Source organism: Crotalus tigris, unplaced genomic scaffold, assembly GCF_016545835.1.
Source record: "Crotalus tigris isolate CLP2741 ecotype Arizona unplaced genomic scaffold, ASM1654583v1 scf7180000019423.1032690, whole genome shotgun sequence".
NCBI lineage: Eukaryota > Metazoa > Chordata > Lepidosauria > Squamata > Viperidae > Crotalus > Crotalus tigris.
The window spans coordinates 784,697-803,555 of record NW_024097532.1 but is presented as its reverse complement, the minus strand read 5'-3'; the positions used below and the strand labels follow the sequence as shown (position 1 = coordinate 803,555).

The window sequence follows — 18,859 nt, the reverse complement described above, 5'->3', positions numbered from 1 at the left end:
TTATCAGTAGCTGCTTCCTTAAACATGCCCCAATCTGTGCACTCAAAGTAGTCTTGTAATGCTTCTATCGCTCCTTCTGTCCAAACCCTCACCTGCTTTACTGTAGGTTTCACTCTGACTAATAAAGGTTTATGTGCTGGAATAAGCAGCACTGAGAGATGGTCAGAGGAGCTCCGATGAGGGCGAGGGATAACTTTGAAAATGTTGTTGGAATACTATTCCTTCTTGATGTTGGAATAAGCAAGATCCATTGTCGTAACTATTAATTTCTATCAGTTTAACTGAAGAAATCAAATTTATCAGTATAGGCTAATGTTTGTGCTAATGCTAAAGTTAACCCATTAGCACTAGTCTGGTAAATTTTCTAAACAAATATAAAGCTAAAATAAGAAAATCACATACTCTACACTGCCAAGCCTTTTCAACATGAAATAAATAAAATGTATCAATTGAAATATTATGGTTCAAGGAAATAGATTTTAATAGACTGGTATAAAGCTAATGAAATCATACTACTGAAATAGGGGGAAAAAAACCCTAAAATGCTAAAAGATCATTTTAGTATATATTTATATTTAGGGAGCAAACATGCCATCATATGAGAAGGAACCTCTCATCTGTTCTTAAGACTTCCTTTTTTCCTAATCATCTTCAAGATATCTTAGTACTTCCTTGGCAATACAACTGAAATTCTTCTGTGTGCAAATAATGGAGAGATAGCAACTGAGAGTTCAGCAAGTGGTTTCATATTTTATTAATTTTGTTTTTGTAATTTATTTATACTGAAAAAAGTTGTGAATATTTTTGTCACCAATCCACTCTATCTCTTCTATTTCTGGTTGTTTGCTGAGTATGTAACATAAATGATTATGAAGATCAGTTAAAATCATAAAATAAAACAACCAAATGTGAATGTATTCCGAAAGGGAATGTCAAAGAACAAGTAACCTGTTACAATTTTACACATTTCTCTATTTCCCATGTAAAATTTCTCAAATTTTATCTTTACAATAATTAATGCCTATTAATGCCTATGCCTATTGCTAGATTAACCATAATTAGCTTTTAAACAATGATTTGAATTCAAGTTTATATCCTAAAACTATGCATAACTGCAAGGTGCGCCTACCTATAAAATTAGGAATTTGCTTTATTTTATTAGCAAATTTATATAGCTAAACATATAATTCAGTAAAATAATATTACTAGCTTTTCTCATATCCTCCAATCTCTTGCACTTTATTAACATTTGCTCCAAGAGACTATTTCAAACTTTTGCTATGATTTTGCAGTGTGAGAATCAGAGAAGTTGGCAAACCCTCGTAAAGAGAAAGCCATTCATTTCTAATTCAACTTTATAGTGAGAAGCTGGATACAGATAGTCCTCGACTTACAACTATTCGTCTAGTAACCAAAGTGACAATAGCACTGAAAAAAAGTGACTTATGACCAGTCTTCGCACTTATAACCATTGCGGCATCCCCATGGTCATGTGATCAAAATTTGGATGCTTAACAAGGTATTGTACTAATGATGGTTGCAACATCCCAAGGTCATATGCTCTACCAGCTTCCAACAAGCAAAGTTCATGGGGAAAGACAGATTTGACTGTAGATTCACTTATCAACCATGGCAAAAAGGTCATAAAATTGGGTGCAACACACTTGCCAATGTTCCTGCTTAGCAATGGAAATTCTGGCACCAACTGTGGTTGTAAATCAAGGACTATTCATAGTTAAGGGTAGCTAATGCTATTCAACAATAATATTGGAATTCCACAAGGAATGCTTACAATGGAAAGGAGGGAAGATATGTTTTGGAAGGGATTTAAGACTTGAAGAAAAACTTTAATCCACTTTTGTTTTTTTTTAAGCACAGACAGGAAATGGATACTGTAACATTTGTGCTGTGATTAACTATAATAATTTCTTTTTAGACAAGATACCAAAGGCGTATGGAGATACATGGAGATAATTAAGCTTTCAATATACTAAAAGCTATGTGTATATACATGTCTTTTCAATATTTATATCAAGTTAATCATAACTAACTGCTCCACAAAACCCATTAATTTCTCCTTAAAAGATAGCACCAGTTTCCTTCTTAACTGCATGTAGTTTGGGCAGACATGGTAAGCAATTTTTTTTAAATAACTGATTGCAGAAATATGATTTCATTTGATGAATGACACTACTTTGCATTCTTTTTGATCACATTTTAGTATGTTTTAACCTGTAACAAAAATTTAACCCTAACAGAGAACATGTTATTTGTGTGCATGTATAAGGCCTCAGGAAGCATACACCTCAAGAAAATTTGATAGTATACTCAAAATTCTCAGTGTTTCTAATAAAGTTTATGAATCAGCTAAAATAGATTTATATAGTACTAGGATTTTTTTTTTAAAAAAAATATGGAATAGCAGCTCACAAGCTCTTTTAAACCTTTGTAAAAGATTGCTGATGAGTCTGGAAAAGCAATACAAGGAATACTGAACATAAACAAGAGATAAGAAAGGAGTTCATTGGTGAATAGGAGCTAATTAAAAAAGCCCAGCTTACTAATAATTGAGGACTCACAATTTTATCAATTTTTAACATTCTATACTTTATTCCTAGTCCTGATAGTAAAAACCCCTGATAGAAGTCTTTATAATTCTTATTTCCTTGTTGGTGCCCTACTGTGAAGAACTGACAACTATCCAATCGAATATTTAATGCTTTTAATGAATAATTGTAATTTCTTTCGTTAATCCTTCTTTGGCAGATATACAGAATAGACACATGCATATAGGAATGAAATGGAAAATAGCAACAGAGACTAGGAAGTGATGCTGGATCTACAATCCTCGAAGCACAAAGCTGAAAACACCAGCCTGAAGATGACGAATGGGACTTCATCGAAATGTCGCCAAGACACCTCCAATTTTATGCGGGAGAAAACCCGAACAACCAAAGACATACATACATACATACATACATACATACATATATAGAGAGTATTTAACTCTTTTTCTACTGCTGCTTTTCCCAAACAATTCATTCTGCCCTGTCCCATACGCTCTTGCAAGCAAAATTCAAACCTATATTTGTTATAAGGTATCAGCCAAAAACCCAGATTAAAAAAAAATATTATAAAGTATATTTAAGCTTCCCTTAGAACTTTCGTATCCTACAATTTTCAGATAGAATGTTTTAAAGGATTTTTCCCCCAATAAATCAACAATTCTGCTGCTTATCTACATAAACAGAATAAAGCACAAATAGAAAAAAATTGATGTGATACAGAAAATAGTATTTATAAAATGAAACCAGATAGTACTTTATTACCTTTTATTTTATGCAGATCACTACACTACATTATTTTTGAATCATTACATAAATAATGGTGCTTGGGTATATCTATTTTTCTCTTAAAATTAAATTTAAGGAATGTGTTTAAAAAATCTGGAAATATTGACAGAGAAATGCCCCAAACTTGGAAAAAATTAGCAATCTCAAATTTTGAGTGAATTGGGGGGAAAGAGAAGCAGGGAACACTTTCACTATCCTCTCTGATTATATATGATTCCTGAAGCACAGATAAGGAATAACTAATGCAGGATACTTCTGTATTGAAGGTAACTATTTAATTTGATTATAATTCCTGTTTTTACAAAGTCAGAATTTCCCCTCACCAACTAATTAGAGCCTCAAGCCATTACAATTCAGGCAAAGTCACCGGTCACTGTTGCAACTGAAAAGGTAAGAGGATACCGCATATGCCGGTGTATAAGGCGACCCGGCGTATAAGACGACCCCCATCTTTATCGCCGGGCTGCATTCCTAGAACGTCGTCTTATATGCTGGAAACTACCAGTATTTCCGGCATATAAGACGACTCGGTGTATAAGACGACCCCTGTCTTTGGCGCCGATTTTAGCGCTCACGGAAGTCGCCTTATACGCCGGCATATACGGTAGTTGTCTTATTTTTTTATTTTAATTAATGTGTTGGCATTCAGTGTGGGAGATTGATCTATAAAATGGCATTGTAACAATAAATATGGACTGTTACACCACACTGTCAACATTAAATTAACCTTGCTTATCTTCCAAAACTCAAGGAAGTGAACTTGTACGTCTCCCTCAGTTTTACTTTCAATATTCTATAGGTCAGCCAATACAATTTTTTGACACTTCAAGCTATAATTTAGATCTGAAAATCATAGTGCATCACAGGACATATGCAGTACTTGTTTTGTTGTTGGATTTATCACTAGCTCACTGAGATGATTTAGGGAGAAAGCATTTACATAATGCTGGTAAAGCAGGGAAGAATGAAGACCTGACTATATTCAGTGCTGGAGTGCTACATATTCAATTTTTAGAATCTCACGAACATCCCTCATATATACTACTTCAATGCTGGCCTTGCATGGTTTATTAATAATGCATAGCATTAATATGCATAGCATGTTCTTTGAAAAATAAGGAGAAATCAGTTCAAATCTAATGGCTCCCATAAATAATATGGGGAATTATTTGCCAAACATAGAAAAGCATTATGCAGCCAGGAAACAAAGTAAACTGAATGTCCAAAAGAGGACAGCCTGAAGAACAAAGGGTAAATAAGTACTTGTTTTCAAAAATAAATCCTTATTTTTGTTCAATTTTGAGTGCATTTCTTTGTTTGTTTTGTTGAAATACACATATACAATAAAAACAGTTGCTATAAAATAGCATCTACTTCATTTGCATTTATTTATTGATTTGGCCACATGTCTCTCATGAGTGACCATCAGTGGCTTACAATAAAATAAAAACAGTAAAACAGATAATATAAAAATTGGGGAGAAAAAAACCCATAGCAACTGAGCTTCATAAATATCAAGAAAGTCAAAGAATGAATTCTATCACACTCTTGGATCATATTTCTAGGGCCTTGCAAAAGGCCAGCAGAATAGAGGCTGGCTTAATCTGAGATGGAATGATGTTTTATAGAGTGGACACCATGGCAGAAAAAGTCCTCTGCAGGGCCTCAACAGCTGAAGTTCCAGCTGATGGTACCCAGAAAACGCCCCTCCTGCCAGAGTGGAGGGGATGGTAAAACAAGGAGAGACAGTCCTGTAAGTAGCCAAGTGCTAAACCATGTAAACCTTTATCAGCACCTTGATTTGTACCAGAAGCATACTGGAAGCATACAATGAAGTTGATGGTGCAGTAGTAATGCATATGCTGAAAAACTGACACCATTAACTGCCCACACCAGCAGAAGGTTCTGAATGTCCTTAAGGGGGCCCCGTGTACAATAAATTGCAAGAATCTAAACTGGAGATTACAAGGGCATGAATGACCATGAGCAAAGCCTCCAATCTAGGAATGTCACAAGTGATGCATAACCCAAAACTATACAAAGGCCATCCTAGTCAAGGCTGCCGTGTGCTTCATTTATACTTGAAAATAGATTTTTATCATGTAAATCTTTTAGTTACTTACTTGAGATCCTGCAGAAGGTCTTTTGCATTAAGCATAGTAATTAATGAAGTGGTAGCTGCTGGAATAATGATAATTGGTGTTCGAGATCCTATAGAAAGACATACATATATATTTAAAGCAAATAAAATGCAATTTTCATCATTATCATAAACTTTTCAAGCTCTGGCTGAACAATTATACTAAAATGCTAATTAATAAATTTATGACAACATCCGTAATACAAGATGTCAATTTGATAAGATAAAAACAGCTGTAAATTTGGAAACCACTCACCTTTTTTTTGATTTGGAGGAGGTCTTGCTTGAGAAACTATAGGGAAAAAAAGCACAGAATAGCTGTTTTAAGTTTTGAATCACAATGGAATTAATGAAATTTCCCTAAAATCTATTTGTTAATTCTCTCTGCATTATCAAGGCATATAATTCCAGTTTTTAATATTTCAAAGATAAAAAGGAGTTTTAGGTTTCAGGTTTCAGTGTGGAAGATTTGCATGTAAATAACATATTATTAACAATAATAACAACAATATTGTACTGTTGGATTAACTAAATCACCTGAAAAGTTAGCAATCACCCTTAAAAATTTTTTTGCTGATATAAGTATGTAAGAATATCCTAATCAACTATCAGTTTTGATTCTTGCATATCATTTGGCTAAAATTATTAACAGTGGATTAATGTAATAAAAGATATCTTAAGATGGGGTTTCAGAGCTATAAGAACAGTACAGGTAGTCCTTAACTTATAATCATTCATTTAGCAACCACTCGAAAATACAATGGCACCGAAAAAAAGTAACTTGTGGCCGGTACTTGCACTTATGACATTTATGACACAATCATGTGGTCAAAATTCAGGTCGTTGACAATGGGCATGTATTTACTATTGTTCCAGCATCCTGATGTCATTTGATCACCATCTGTGACCTTTCTAGCTCGCTTCTGACCAAGCAAAGTCAATGGGGCAAGCCAGATTCACTTAATGATGTAATTCATTGTAAGCTTTTTTTTTCTAGAGAAACACTGAGAGAAAGTGCCAGGTGTTTTCTGGTACTTTATTTCTTTATATCCTGCATTATGGAAGGTCAATCTTGATATGGGCTTGCTTTTGTACTGATGAAGCCTATACAGAGCTTTCAATTAATATGTGTGAAATCGCATCTGGCAGTGTAGCCTCATGTGTGGCAGATATCCAGAAATTATCCAGATGTATTTCAGCTCTTGCTAGTTCTTTTCATACTGTTGCTTGTCAGTTCCAAGCACATTCTTATTCTCAACAGCCCTGGTGAGATAAGTATGACAGGCAGTATGACCTTTTTAAACACTGGCACACAACTGCAAAGATAACAAAATCAATGAAGAATCCCAACATCACTACATTAGCATTCTATTCTGAAATCAGTTTTAGAAGAAAGTTTAGCAACACAAGATAAATATTTTAGAATGGATGCATAAATATTTTTTAGTGATGGCTATTTAACCAGTTTTTCTTTATTACTTGGGGAAAAAAATCCTGCAAGTACTTTTGTTTATAAAAACTGAAGAGAGTGCTTTGTTTTTTGTTTTTTAATTGACGCTGTGCCATTAAGATATTATACAACTCATACAGAACTCTATTTTATTTCATTTTTTAAACCTTCATATTACTTTTTAATAATCAATTAAAGGCATATTCCCCTCAAGTGTCTATATACCTGAGGCCAGATAGTCATTATTCAGCCTTTGAAGTACTTATACGATATTCATTATTAAAGTATAATGTATTACATATATCAGGCACTATCTTCTGAAAGCATCACAAGAAATGAAATACAGTGGGATCATATAAATATGTCCAGTACTAAAAGTTGACTCAGCTTTTTTCAGAATATGATCACATCATACTTCTTGCTAGGTTAACATAGTTCTTAAGATCCTGGGTACTGTAGATTAACAAACAATAATGTGATATGGTAGAGATCCCTAGTATTTTTGCATATCTTCCAAAGACTACTGTACATAGAAGTGATTCAAAGTACCTGAAATTTACAGAATGCATACATTTCTGTAATTATTATATCATATTAGCACATGTATAAGCAGAAATGTAGATGTATTCATTTGAATTTTATGGGGAAAAATCATAATTTAAAAGTTAAAGCTTCAATAGTTTCCATAGCAAGTCAGAATGAATTTGAAGATGGATTTGCATTTCCAATATACTGGTTTTTTAAAAAATAGTTTATCCTTCATACTATTATATATATGTATGTGTGTGTGTGTGTGTGTGTGTCTTTGGTTATTCGGGTTTTCTCCCACGTAAAATTGGAAGTGTCTTGGCGATGTTTCAACACTTACAATTTTACGCGGGAGAAAACCCGAATAACCAAAGACCTACATACAAACACCCGCGAAAATCTCAGAAAACACACACACACACACACATATATGTTTTCTGAGGTTTTCGCGGGTGTTTGTATGTAGGTCTTTGGTTATTCGGGTTTTCTCCCACGTAAAATTGGAAGTGTCTTGGCGACGTTTCGACGAAGTCCCATTTGTCATCTTCAGGCTGGTGTCTTCAGCTTCGTGCTTCGAGGAGCACGAAGCTGAAGACACCAGCCTGAAGATGACGAATGGGACTTCGTCGAAACGTCGGCAAGACACTTCCAATTTTACGTGGGAGAAAACCCGAATAACCAAAGACCTATATATATATATATATATATATATATATATATATATATATATATATATATATATATGGAATGAATAAAGCGCGTTCACCAGGAGAGTTTAAAGTTAAAATACTTTAATTAAAGTATTTTACTATATTAATAGTACTATATTACTATATTCGTCTGGCGTTGAAACCAATGGAGGGCTTGTATGCATTTATTTACTCATTCCATTTATAATTATGCCCGGGAGTCGCATTTTCACCATCATTATTGAATTTTATGATCGAGCAGTACTGCTCACAGCCAGAAAATGGGAGAAATTGACAAGACGCATCTCAGCAGCTTACCGCAGAATAGCGTTCCTACACACCTGCGCTCGAGAGGACCTCCCACCCAAGATGTTAAGAAGGAAACCTGTTATTGATACAAATGAATGCATACAAGCCCTCCATCGGTTTCAACGCCAGACGGTTAAAGCCCTTATTAACGACCAGCACAGACGTGTAGAAAATTTAAAAAAATGGGCTCTTGAACTTCAAAGACATTGTAACTCGACTTTATCAGAATACCACTTCCAAGCACTGAGTCATCACATCCAAATGGTAGCTAGAAAAACGAACCAAGAAACAACAGCACACCTCCAACGTAAGATGAATGCCATACGTAAGTCCCAATATAGTAATTTTACCAATAGAGCGGTTTGTAACCTCTCTTCCAAACTTCTGACTAACCCGCAACTCACCCTACTGCAATGTGATACTAATCATAACCTTATGGATGCCTACCCTTTAGATTTTGTATCTGCACTGGAGCCTGCTATGCATCATATGGGGACAGATGAAGACACCAGAAATTCCATTAGACAACAGATCACAGGGCTACTTACTAACCACAGGTACCATCACACCCTATCTAGAGAAGAAACTGGAGCTCTTACACAACTTAAAAGAGATGATACTATTGTCATACTTCCTGCAGACAAAGGTAGGGTGACTGTTATTATGGATAGAACACTGTATACAGCTAAAGCACTTGAACTCTTGAATGATAAGTTGGCCTATAGAGTAATTAAAAAAGACCCCTCAATAACGCTCAAAAATAAAATCAACAAACTGCTAGACAACTTTAAGCGTTGTAAGAAGATCGGAGATGACACCCTAAAGAGGACACGTCCCTGTGACACGGCCCTTGCCCGTTTTTACGGTCTACCAAAGATCCACAAGGAAGGTACCCCCCTTCGCCCCATTATATCATTCAGGGGCACCCCCATCTCAGGACTAGCTAAATGGCTTAGTGCCCGCATCAACCACCTCGTAGATGGCAGTAACACCATGGTCAGATCTGCAGAAGAATTTTTAACTAGAATTAAGACCCTTAGGGTGGAGGATGATGAGATGATGGTGTCGTTCGACGTCACCTCTCTCTTCACCTCCATTCCCCAGGACTTAGCCATCTCTGTCCTGAAAGAACGTTTGACATCTATGAATGAAAGTCATCACCAAGATTCCCTTCAGACGGAAGACCTCGTGAAATTGATAGAAATATGTCTCCAGACTTATTTCACATTCCAAGGTATCATCTATGAACAGATAAAAGGAACCCCGATGGGCTCCCCCATCTCAGTATTATAGCTGAGGTAGTCCTTCAACAGCTTGAACATAAGGCTATGACTTTATACCAACCCAAATTTTGGGTTCGATACGTGGACGATACATTTGCTATTGTCAAAAGACAACATGTAACTACATTTATGGGAATATTAAATTCCATCTACTCTGACATAAGGTTTACTGTAGAGGAAGAAAGACACAATTCTCTTGCCTTCTTAGATGTTTCCATCCACCGTCAACCAGATGGATACCTACATACGAAGGTATTCCGTAAACCAACCCACACGGATAGAATCCTCCATTACCAGAGTAATCATCCTGTTTCACATAAAATCAGCTGCATTAAAACGTTATTTAAACGCATTGACTCCCACTGCAGCATGGATGAATATAAGAAAGAAGAGAGGAGACACCTCTTCCGTACATGCATATATAACGGTTATCCATTAAAATTTATCAAACGACATTGTACAACTTTCCAGCACCAGACCACCCAACGAAGAAGGGATTCCCCCCTACAAAAAACATGCATCTCCCTCCCATACATAAGTAACATCTCAGAGGCCACAGCCAGACTACTAGCACCCCATGGTATAGAAGTAGCTCACAAACCTAACCAAACCCTACGATCAAAAATTATGCGTCCAAAGGACCCCCTACCTACCATGGAGAAATCTGCTATTGTTTATAAGATCAACTGCAAAAACTGCGAAGGCAACTATGTGGGAGAAACAGCCAAACGCTTGAAAACTCGCCTCCACGAACACAAACTGGCCATAAAACGAGGCGAACCACACTCACAACTTTGGATGCATATGGCACAACAAGGCCATCAGTTTGACTTCAATAACACCCTTATCGTAGCCAGTGATGCCACGAAGGGAGGTCGGCTGCTAAAAGAAGCCTGGTTCTCGAATAACAACTCAATCAATCGTCACATTGACTTGCACCCAGCACAACAAGCGCTACGAAAATGGAACTCAAACCATCATCCTTTATATCACAAACCTTACAATCAACATCCACAACATTCTAAACCAGGAGCTACACCTCCTCCCTACCAGAAACAATCTGATATAGACTACCCAGAAACCTCCCAACAACATCAAGGAGAAACCACACCCCCTTTAATTGGAGAAAACAACAATAATGACATTGGAGCGCTTAAGAAATTTGAGGATAGAACCACTAAATTTAGCACTACCCATAATAATAATAAAAGTGAATATCCCATACAGAGAGGGGAGAAAAAACATGTGATGACGACCCGTTCGCTTGATAAAAGGGAAAGTAACATGAGCGGGGAATCTGCCCAAATACCAACAGACTTTTGCTCACAGAAATGGGGGGGATTTAACTTGAATATTGACCTACGAGGGAAGATGAGCATGGAGGACACCATGATGGAGGAGGATGATTCAAACATTGAAAAATACCACATTCAGTTGATGCTTGTACATGCGAGTGAAGATAAATACGGGAACACACAGCAGAGGAAAGATGTTAAATTGCAGCCAATGAAGCCCCGCCTCCATGGTAGGATACACAATGACATCGAACTAAATCCCCCCGCTGCAACGAGAACCAGTGCTGCCGAGAGAGGGCGGAACATAGCTCTAACAATACCCCCTGAGATCGACGGAGATGTGAACACAAGTGCTCGAGAGAACGACAGAAGAAATCTTTACTCCGATTCCCCCTCCCACCTATCAGCTGTTCAGAAGGGAATACTGGCACAGTCTAGGAACCAAGCGCAGACGTCTATGGAACCCGTTTGAACCACCTTGTTAGAAACGGTCTCTCAGCCCTGAAGATGTTGGGGAGTTTTCCCAACGAAAGCTTGGCAACCTTTTAATATAGTAAAATACTTTAATTAAAGTATTTTAACTTTAAACTCTCCTGGTGAACGCGCTTTATTCATTCCATTTATAATTATGCCCGGGAGTCGCATTTTCACCATCATTATTGAATATATATATATATATATATATATATATATATATATATATATATATATATATAAATCTACTGCTTTTACCTGGCCTTGCCACAGGTTGCACTGCTGGGGTCTGAGTCTTTCGTGCTGAAGCTCCTTCCTGTATAGAAAGAGAAGAGACACATATACATTAACAAGTTACTTGACAAGAGCACAATATTAAAACATTTTTTTTAAAAGCAAGATATTTTTTCCAGCAACCTATTTATTAAATCTTTTTTTGAAAGCCAGGAAGAAATTGCTTTTGTTTTGTAGAAGAGTTAGCTAAAGAAATCCAAAAACAGTGAAGACGATGAATGAAATACTGTACAGTACTACTCTTTTTAACTAGAGATGGATAATATCCACATCAGTCTACGAAATTTATTTATTTGTATTCCTCCTTTATTATTTTTACAAATAGCTCAAGGTGGCAAATACATCCAACACACCTTCTGCCTCCTATTTTCCCCACAACAACAATCCTGTGAGGTATGTTGGGCCGAGAGAGAGTGAATGGCCCAAAGTCACCCAGCTGGCTTTCATGGCTAAGGCTATGAAATAATTTTATTCTTAACTAGTGCTAGAATTTTTTTTTTTTTTGAAAAACCCATTACCCTCTTTAATTTTAGTATTAAAATTTTTAAGTACAGGATTGGCCCAAATCCACCAAGTGTATTAGCCAGGACAGTGTTTACTATCACAACTGCTAAGTGTTTTAAAGGTATATTCCAGTATTGAAAAGATGCTGTTTGAGAGACTATAATTAGTTATTCGATGGAAATCCAAGGGAGGAAGATTGGAGAACTATAAGGATTGAGGGACAGTAGAGCTGATGGCCATACATACATTTTAGCACAAAGCAAGGACAAAACTTGGGATGATGATATACTTTCCTTAGGAAACATTTTCAGACTCTTCCCAATTTGCCTCTGTAGTAAATGGGAGATATTCCAACACAGAATGTTTGGCTTTAACGTAACATAATCCATCAAGATGTCTACATCTATTTGATGGTCACAAAACACAAATCCAAGAAAATCTTTGGTTTTCCTCTAAATCTTTCATGTAATGTATTAGAAAAAGCAGAAAAGTTATAATATATAGAGGGAAATTCTAAATTTGTTTCCAAATTTGATAAATAAATAACATTAGAGGCTCTAAAGTAATACATAAGAGATCAAATTCTCTATGTGAATTGCTAGGTATACTTTTTTGCTGTGTATCTTTAAAAATAAACTGTATGCTTATTAAAATTATTAAAGCTTATTTAAAAAACATGATGTATACTTTAGGTAAATTTGTATTAAGGAATCAGAAAAAATAAGTTAAACCAAATTAAAAGCATTTGTACAATACATGTAACTTTAATGAGAGAAGTCATAAGTTTGTAACTGCTTAAAGATCAGAAGTAACTTCTTTATATAACTTTACGTACTTCTATTTCTTAATTACTTTTTCTTAATTTCCCACCTTACATTTTCTTTTTTTATTGTTCTTTACTCTTACTTTATATTGTTCATGTTTATCTTTTTTAATCTGCAAACATTTCTAATACAAATTATATATAAATAAATATTTGTACAATAAACATTTAGCATTTGGTAAGAAAGTGGTCTTTCATTACATTATACAGTAATTATTTTCTTCCTACTTATGTTATGCCAAATGATCCAAAACATGTGAGATTATGTGACTACTTTAAGAATCCATTCTAGTGCCAAAGTCAATAAACAGAAGAAAGCATACAAATCTCAACTGCCTCAGAAAATCATATTTACAAAGAAGGTATAACTCACTGGATTTTTTTTCTAAAAATCTCAAATCACTGATAGAATGATATCTAATCCATTTTTTTTGCTTCGCCCTCCTACAATTTATCCCCAAAGACTAAGAGATTGTGGGAGGTGGGAGGATAGTAAGTATTTGGGAAGCTCAGGAGCAGGGAATGAGGGTAAATCCCATTGTTCAAGCTTAACTCTGTGGTCCATAATGTCTTTTCTCCATAAAACAGCATTAAAAACAGGAAAACAGGAGGTACTTAGTAGTTGTGACAACCTTGGAACAGATTTACAGAGATAACTGGAATAGCCTGTTAGGTATTGCCATGGTTTGGATTGTGTCAAAAGCTATGAAGACAAGCGAAAGTAACAAAAACTAATATCATATTCCAAATTTGAAGACAAGCTCAAATGTTATCTCACACTCCCCTAAGTTTCTTTGAACAGGGACTACAGTATGCTTTATTACTTGCATAGATTATGTAGTGATATAGTTTCAGATAGACTGTCTGAGCAATAGTGTTTGGAAACATGCATGCATGTATATTCACTAAGTGTTGTGAAATGTTCTAGCAGTTGCCAATATGCTTCATTTCCTGTCATTTCAACCAGCTGCAAATTTCTTATTTGTGCATGGCAAATACAGATAGGAATGTTATCTGTCTGCTTGTCTGTCTAATTTGTATGCTGCTGTAATCCCCACGGTATTTATTTTTTAAAAAAATTGCAAACACAAACTGATTATTCTCCAAATATCTTCTGGAAAGATTCCTTTTTAAACAATTTCCAGAACGTCCTCCAAGTGCACACCAGCCTAACACAATAAGGAGGATATCCATAAAAGAGAGGGCAGCACCAAAAAAGAACAGGGATTGTGGCACATGGTTGTATGGTTATGAAGGCTCTCACCCATTCATAATCAAGTATGATTCTAAGATGGCGATGCCTGGATCGGCTGTGGCTGCATTGGCTCTTGAAGGTGAAAAGTTTTTGGAGGGATATAAGGGATATAGGCCACATGATCGGGAAGGTTTTATTGTGTTTGAGCAATGTGGTGGGGCTAAGGCAGTGCTTCTCAATTATTTTCTGTCATGCCCCCCTAGGAAGAAGAAAACATTTCGCGCCCCCCGCGCGACTGTAAATAGTCTATAAAATTTGTCTATAAAATTGTTATAAATACACCTCTGCATAACACTGTATCCTTATTAACATATATGAGAATAAAAAAAGAAAGAAATGTGGATCAATTTACAACAAAGAATAGCTTTATTAACTGTAGCAGAAAAGATTTAAAGGAGCACAATATTAAAAAAAACCTTTAACCTGCAAAACAAAAATATATAAAATAATTTGAGCTGATTTTTTAATCAGAGGTGATGTCTGGATTAATGGCTACAATGAGCACGTTTTTCAATGCATAGCTTTTCGAAGCGGGGTTTGAACCATGACATAGCAACTCTCAGCTCCTTCTCAATGTGTAGCCGAGACTTGTATTTGCTTTTCAGAGCAGCAACAGCAGAGAAGCCACATACGCCTCGTCATATTTCCTTGTCTTAGCCTTCGGAAGACTTTCTTTTATCTCCTTCTCTCTCCGCCTGTCTTCTCATCCTTGTTAAAAAAATTTTTTTCTGTACAGAGGACCGATTTCCGGGTCTAAAAGTCACACGGGCGGGTTTGGCCAATCAGGATAGAGCATCATGTCTATCCAATTGGGTCCTTTGCATGTGTCACGTGCGTTGGCGGTCATGTTGTCCTCCGCGTCGGGCTACTACTGGGGCTGCGCTGGGACATTCTTCAGTGTTCGCGCCGCGCTGCTCCCTCTCTTCAGCTCTAGAGTTGCTAGGCAACCAATGCCGTGTGGGACGCCGCTTGCAAGTGAGTCGGATGATCCGATCTAGAAATCCAATATGACAGTATTTGCCGAGGTCAAACGAGCCCCCCTTTACGGAGCCTCACGCCCCCCCTGGGGAGCGCACCCCACTATTTGAGAAGCACTGGGCTAAGGTAACATACGACCAACAATCTTTGTTGGTATGGTGAGGTTTAGATGTTCTGGAACTGTTGATGAGACTATTAAAAGTCCTTTGTGCTGTTTGAAATTGTTCTGCTGGCAGCAAGATCTGACTGCTGGCACAGTGATGGATTCTATTGTAAATCAGGCTGTTTCCGAAGGAGGCAGAGGAGAGGTCCCAGGGCTTGTGGAGCAAAAGAACTGGATGAGGCTGTTGGCAGGCCCAGAGGAAGGGAGAAAGGCTTTTGGAGGAGTTGGAGGTGGTGCCAGCATGCTCCAGGGTGAAAAGGAGCGAGGCCTCTTTAAGGAAAAGGTGGAAGAGACGGGATCAGAAAAAGGAAAAGAGGCAAGGTTGTCGTGCAGGAATACAAACTAATTTGAGGGCTAATCCCCATGGAGCTCCATTTCCATCTTCCTGTTTGCCATTGTTCGCTCCCTAGAGACTAAAATGGATGTTCTGAAACTTGAGCTGCCATGAACAAGGAGGCTATATTGGAGATGGTGACCCTTTGAGATCTGTGTGCAACGAAATTTCATTTTGATGTATGCCGATTGGTGTACGTTCAAAGTGACAATAAAGTTATTGTTGTTGTTGCTATTATTATTATTATTAGTAGTAGTAGCAGCTGCATTTTGCACAAAACAATTTTGAAGTGATTTGCAAATATTGTTACATACTGAATGCATTGCAGCAATCTTCAGTTGTCATGCAGTAATATAAGAGCTACCATTGCCAGGACCTCTTGCTCCAAAAAGGCCTGCTACTGATGATCCAGACAATACTGGATAAAGGCTTCCCCATCTACAACTACTTCTTTCTCATCCAGTTGTTGAGTATCAGCAGCATGATGTAGAGGAATGTGAAAATAAATTTGGAAAAAGCCATTAAAGAAAACAAAAGACAATTCAGTCCGGGCAAAGTGGAAGGTACGATAAAGAAACTGAAAATAACCCTCCCTTGATTCTGTTCAGTATAAGAGAGAGCAAAGGGGAAACTGCCATTATACTCAATAACAATAAAATGACATTCCTATAAGCTTTGCTCTATCTGTTTCCTGTTCTAGCCTATCTTGAAGAACTGATCCTACTAATACTTTCTCCAACTTCTCCCACTGGTTTCATGTATATATTGCAAAGTGGGTAGACGGACCAATCCCTGGGGCATGTTACAAAGAGGATCCACGACCATAACTTCTTCTCCCCCCCCATCAATTGCTCAGGAAGGAACAAAACCAAAATAGTACTTCAATCCCCAAGTCTTGTAGGAGGTCCTGAAGATTACCATGGCCTATACTGTTGATGGCTTCCAAGATATCTAACAGAAGCACAAGGAGTATACACCCTCATTCTAAAAAAAAAAATCTAATTCTTCTAGGATGCTCAGCAACTTATGCCCCACTATATTTTTAATAGCCTTATCCCCAAAAGAGAACTTGGAGACTGGGTGATAGGCATCTAATATGGCCAAGTCCAAGAAAGCAGTACATTGCTTAAAGGAAACATAGAAAAGTTTCCTTCAAGTCTATTGACATAATTTCCTTCTCTAATAAGATATTGATTATCACTGGTCCATTTCCTGAAGTCTGCAGGCCAAAAGGAATCTCATTTAATAGTACAAGATGCTGCAACAATTATTAATTCATTTAGAATCAAAACTCTGAGAAAGATTTCTACTATTAAAGTGTTATGTAAGAAGACAGTTTCACGTAAAGAAAATGTGCAGTCTTATCAGTGCCACTGGATGGTTACCATCTGACATAATTATGACCGAGAAACACTGATGCTTCTCTGGCCTTATCACTACACTCTAGGCTGAATACAGTATGTGCTCAATCAGATTCACTTTTCATTCTCTTCCATCAGTGCTCCAGATGTCATCTTGTTGCTTTATTCTCACAGTTTCTCAGAAATCAAAATGATCTCCAGTATCATTTATCAGAGGCAACTCAGAGGCAGTTGTGTCAAGAGCCTGAACTACTTTCCAATTCCAGAAGACAATCAGGTACTTAACAGAACTGCCCACTGGATCATTGAGAAAAGTGGCGCTGGATTTACATCTGAATCTGAGTAGATCTTAGAAGGCAGTAAATGTCATCTAGGTCAAGAACTTATATGTCAGAACAAAAGATTTAATTCAATGTCCTGTACCAGTAGGTCAGAGATAAAGAAGTCCGACATGTCTCAACCTATATGTGTTAGATCTGAAATTACCTGGGACAAGACCACGGTTGCCATGGAGGTTATGAAACATAATTTCAACATGATGTCCCGGGGCATGAGGGAACTCCAATACTAATCTGATAACATTTGTTTAAGAAAATGTATTACAAGGAATTTCTACTTCAGTTGCATATAAATCCAACAAATTAACTGATGACTAGCAATATTTTCCAAGTTTTTTAAAGTCAACTTTGCCAACTTTAAGCTAAAAAAATAATCTGCATTAATGATTAATTATAAAAGATGCAACATGTAAGTCCTCCCAGCATTTGTGTTAGATGCATCAATTAAAAAAAAATATAGTTTTAAAATGATTTTGTATGTCTTTTAAATTTTAAATGGAAGCCACCCAGAGTTCATTGAAAGATGGGTGGCTATATCAATGTAATAAATGTAACAAACAGATGTCTATTCCTCTTAAAAAGTGTTAAAGACTTCATAGTGGAGTTCATGAAAGAGTAATACAGGCATCCAAAATCTAACCTCATTTCCTCTCTTCTTGGTTCAGATGCAAAAACAGCCACATAAATTGCAACCACACTTTCTTGCTGTCATTAGGGATTCAATGTCAGTTTCTAGCAAAGTTCACAGCAATCTAGCTCTTTCTCCATGATACTAGTAGAGTTATAGAAGGGAGGAGGAATAGAAGCCTGAGGCTATTCTTTCAGCCAATATTGCATGAACTGAATGAGATGACAACACCTAAGCTAGACAGAAGCTTATGCCAGCAGCAAGGAGGAAGAGAGTCACAATCAGGAAGGCATTTCTCTATAGAAATAATAGGAAATTGAGCATGATGTTTGTAATCTTCTTCAACACCACAAAAGTAGAATGTATTTCTACTTCAAAAGAGAATGGAAAAACTTAACAAGGGATACCAATAAAAGCTGACTGTTGATCAGCATAAAGGGAAACCAGGAAAAGGATGGGGGGGGGAGAATTGAAGATAAAACAAATGACTAGAAACTTAAGAGATAGTTCTTCAACATTTTATAGCACTATATTTTCCAAAAGCAGAAACTGTTTCATATATACACGCTGCTCAGGTATATTTCTCTCAAGCTTGTCTTCTTTAAAAAGGTAAGACAAGTTTCAGATCTCAGAAATCCAATGTTCACCTAAGAAAGTATA

General features: G+C 36.6%; 1 protein-coding gene across 2 annotated transcripts in view; it reads right to left on the bottom strand.

Moving 5' to 3' along the window:
- CDC73 (cell division cycle 73) overlaps positions 1-18,859 on the bottom strand; it is a 108,063-nt gene that overhangs the window by 11,584 nt on the left and 77,620 nt on the right. For both annotated transcript variants that reach the window (XM_039362322.1, XM_039362323.1), the window contains 3 exons: positions 11,780-11,837; positions 5,750-5,785; positions 5,477-5,564 (listed from right to left, as the gene is read on the bottom strand). In XM_039362322.1, coding sequence (XP_039218256.1) covers positions 5,477-5,564; positions 5,750-5,785; positions 11,780-11,837 — 182 coding nt within the window. The remainder of the gene's footprint in view (positions 1-5,476; positions 5,565-5,749; positions 5,786-11,779; positions 11,838-18,859) is intronic.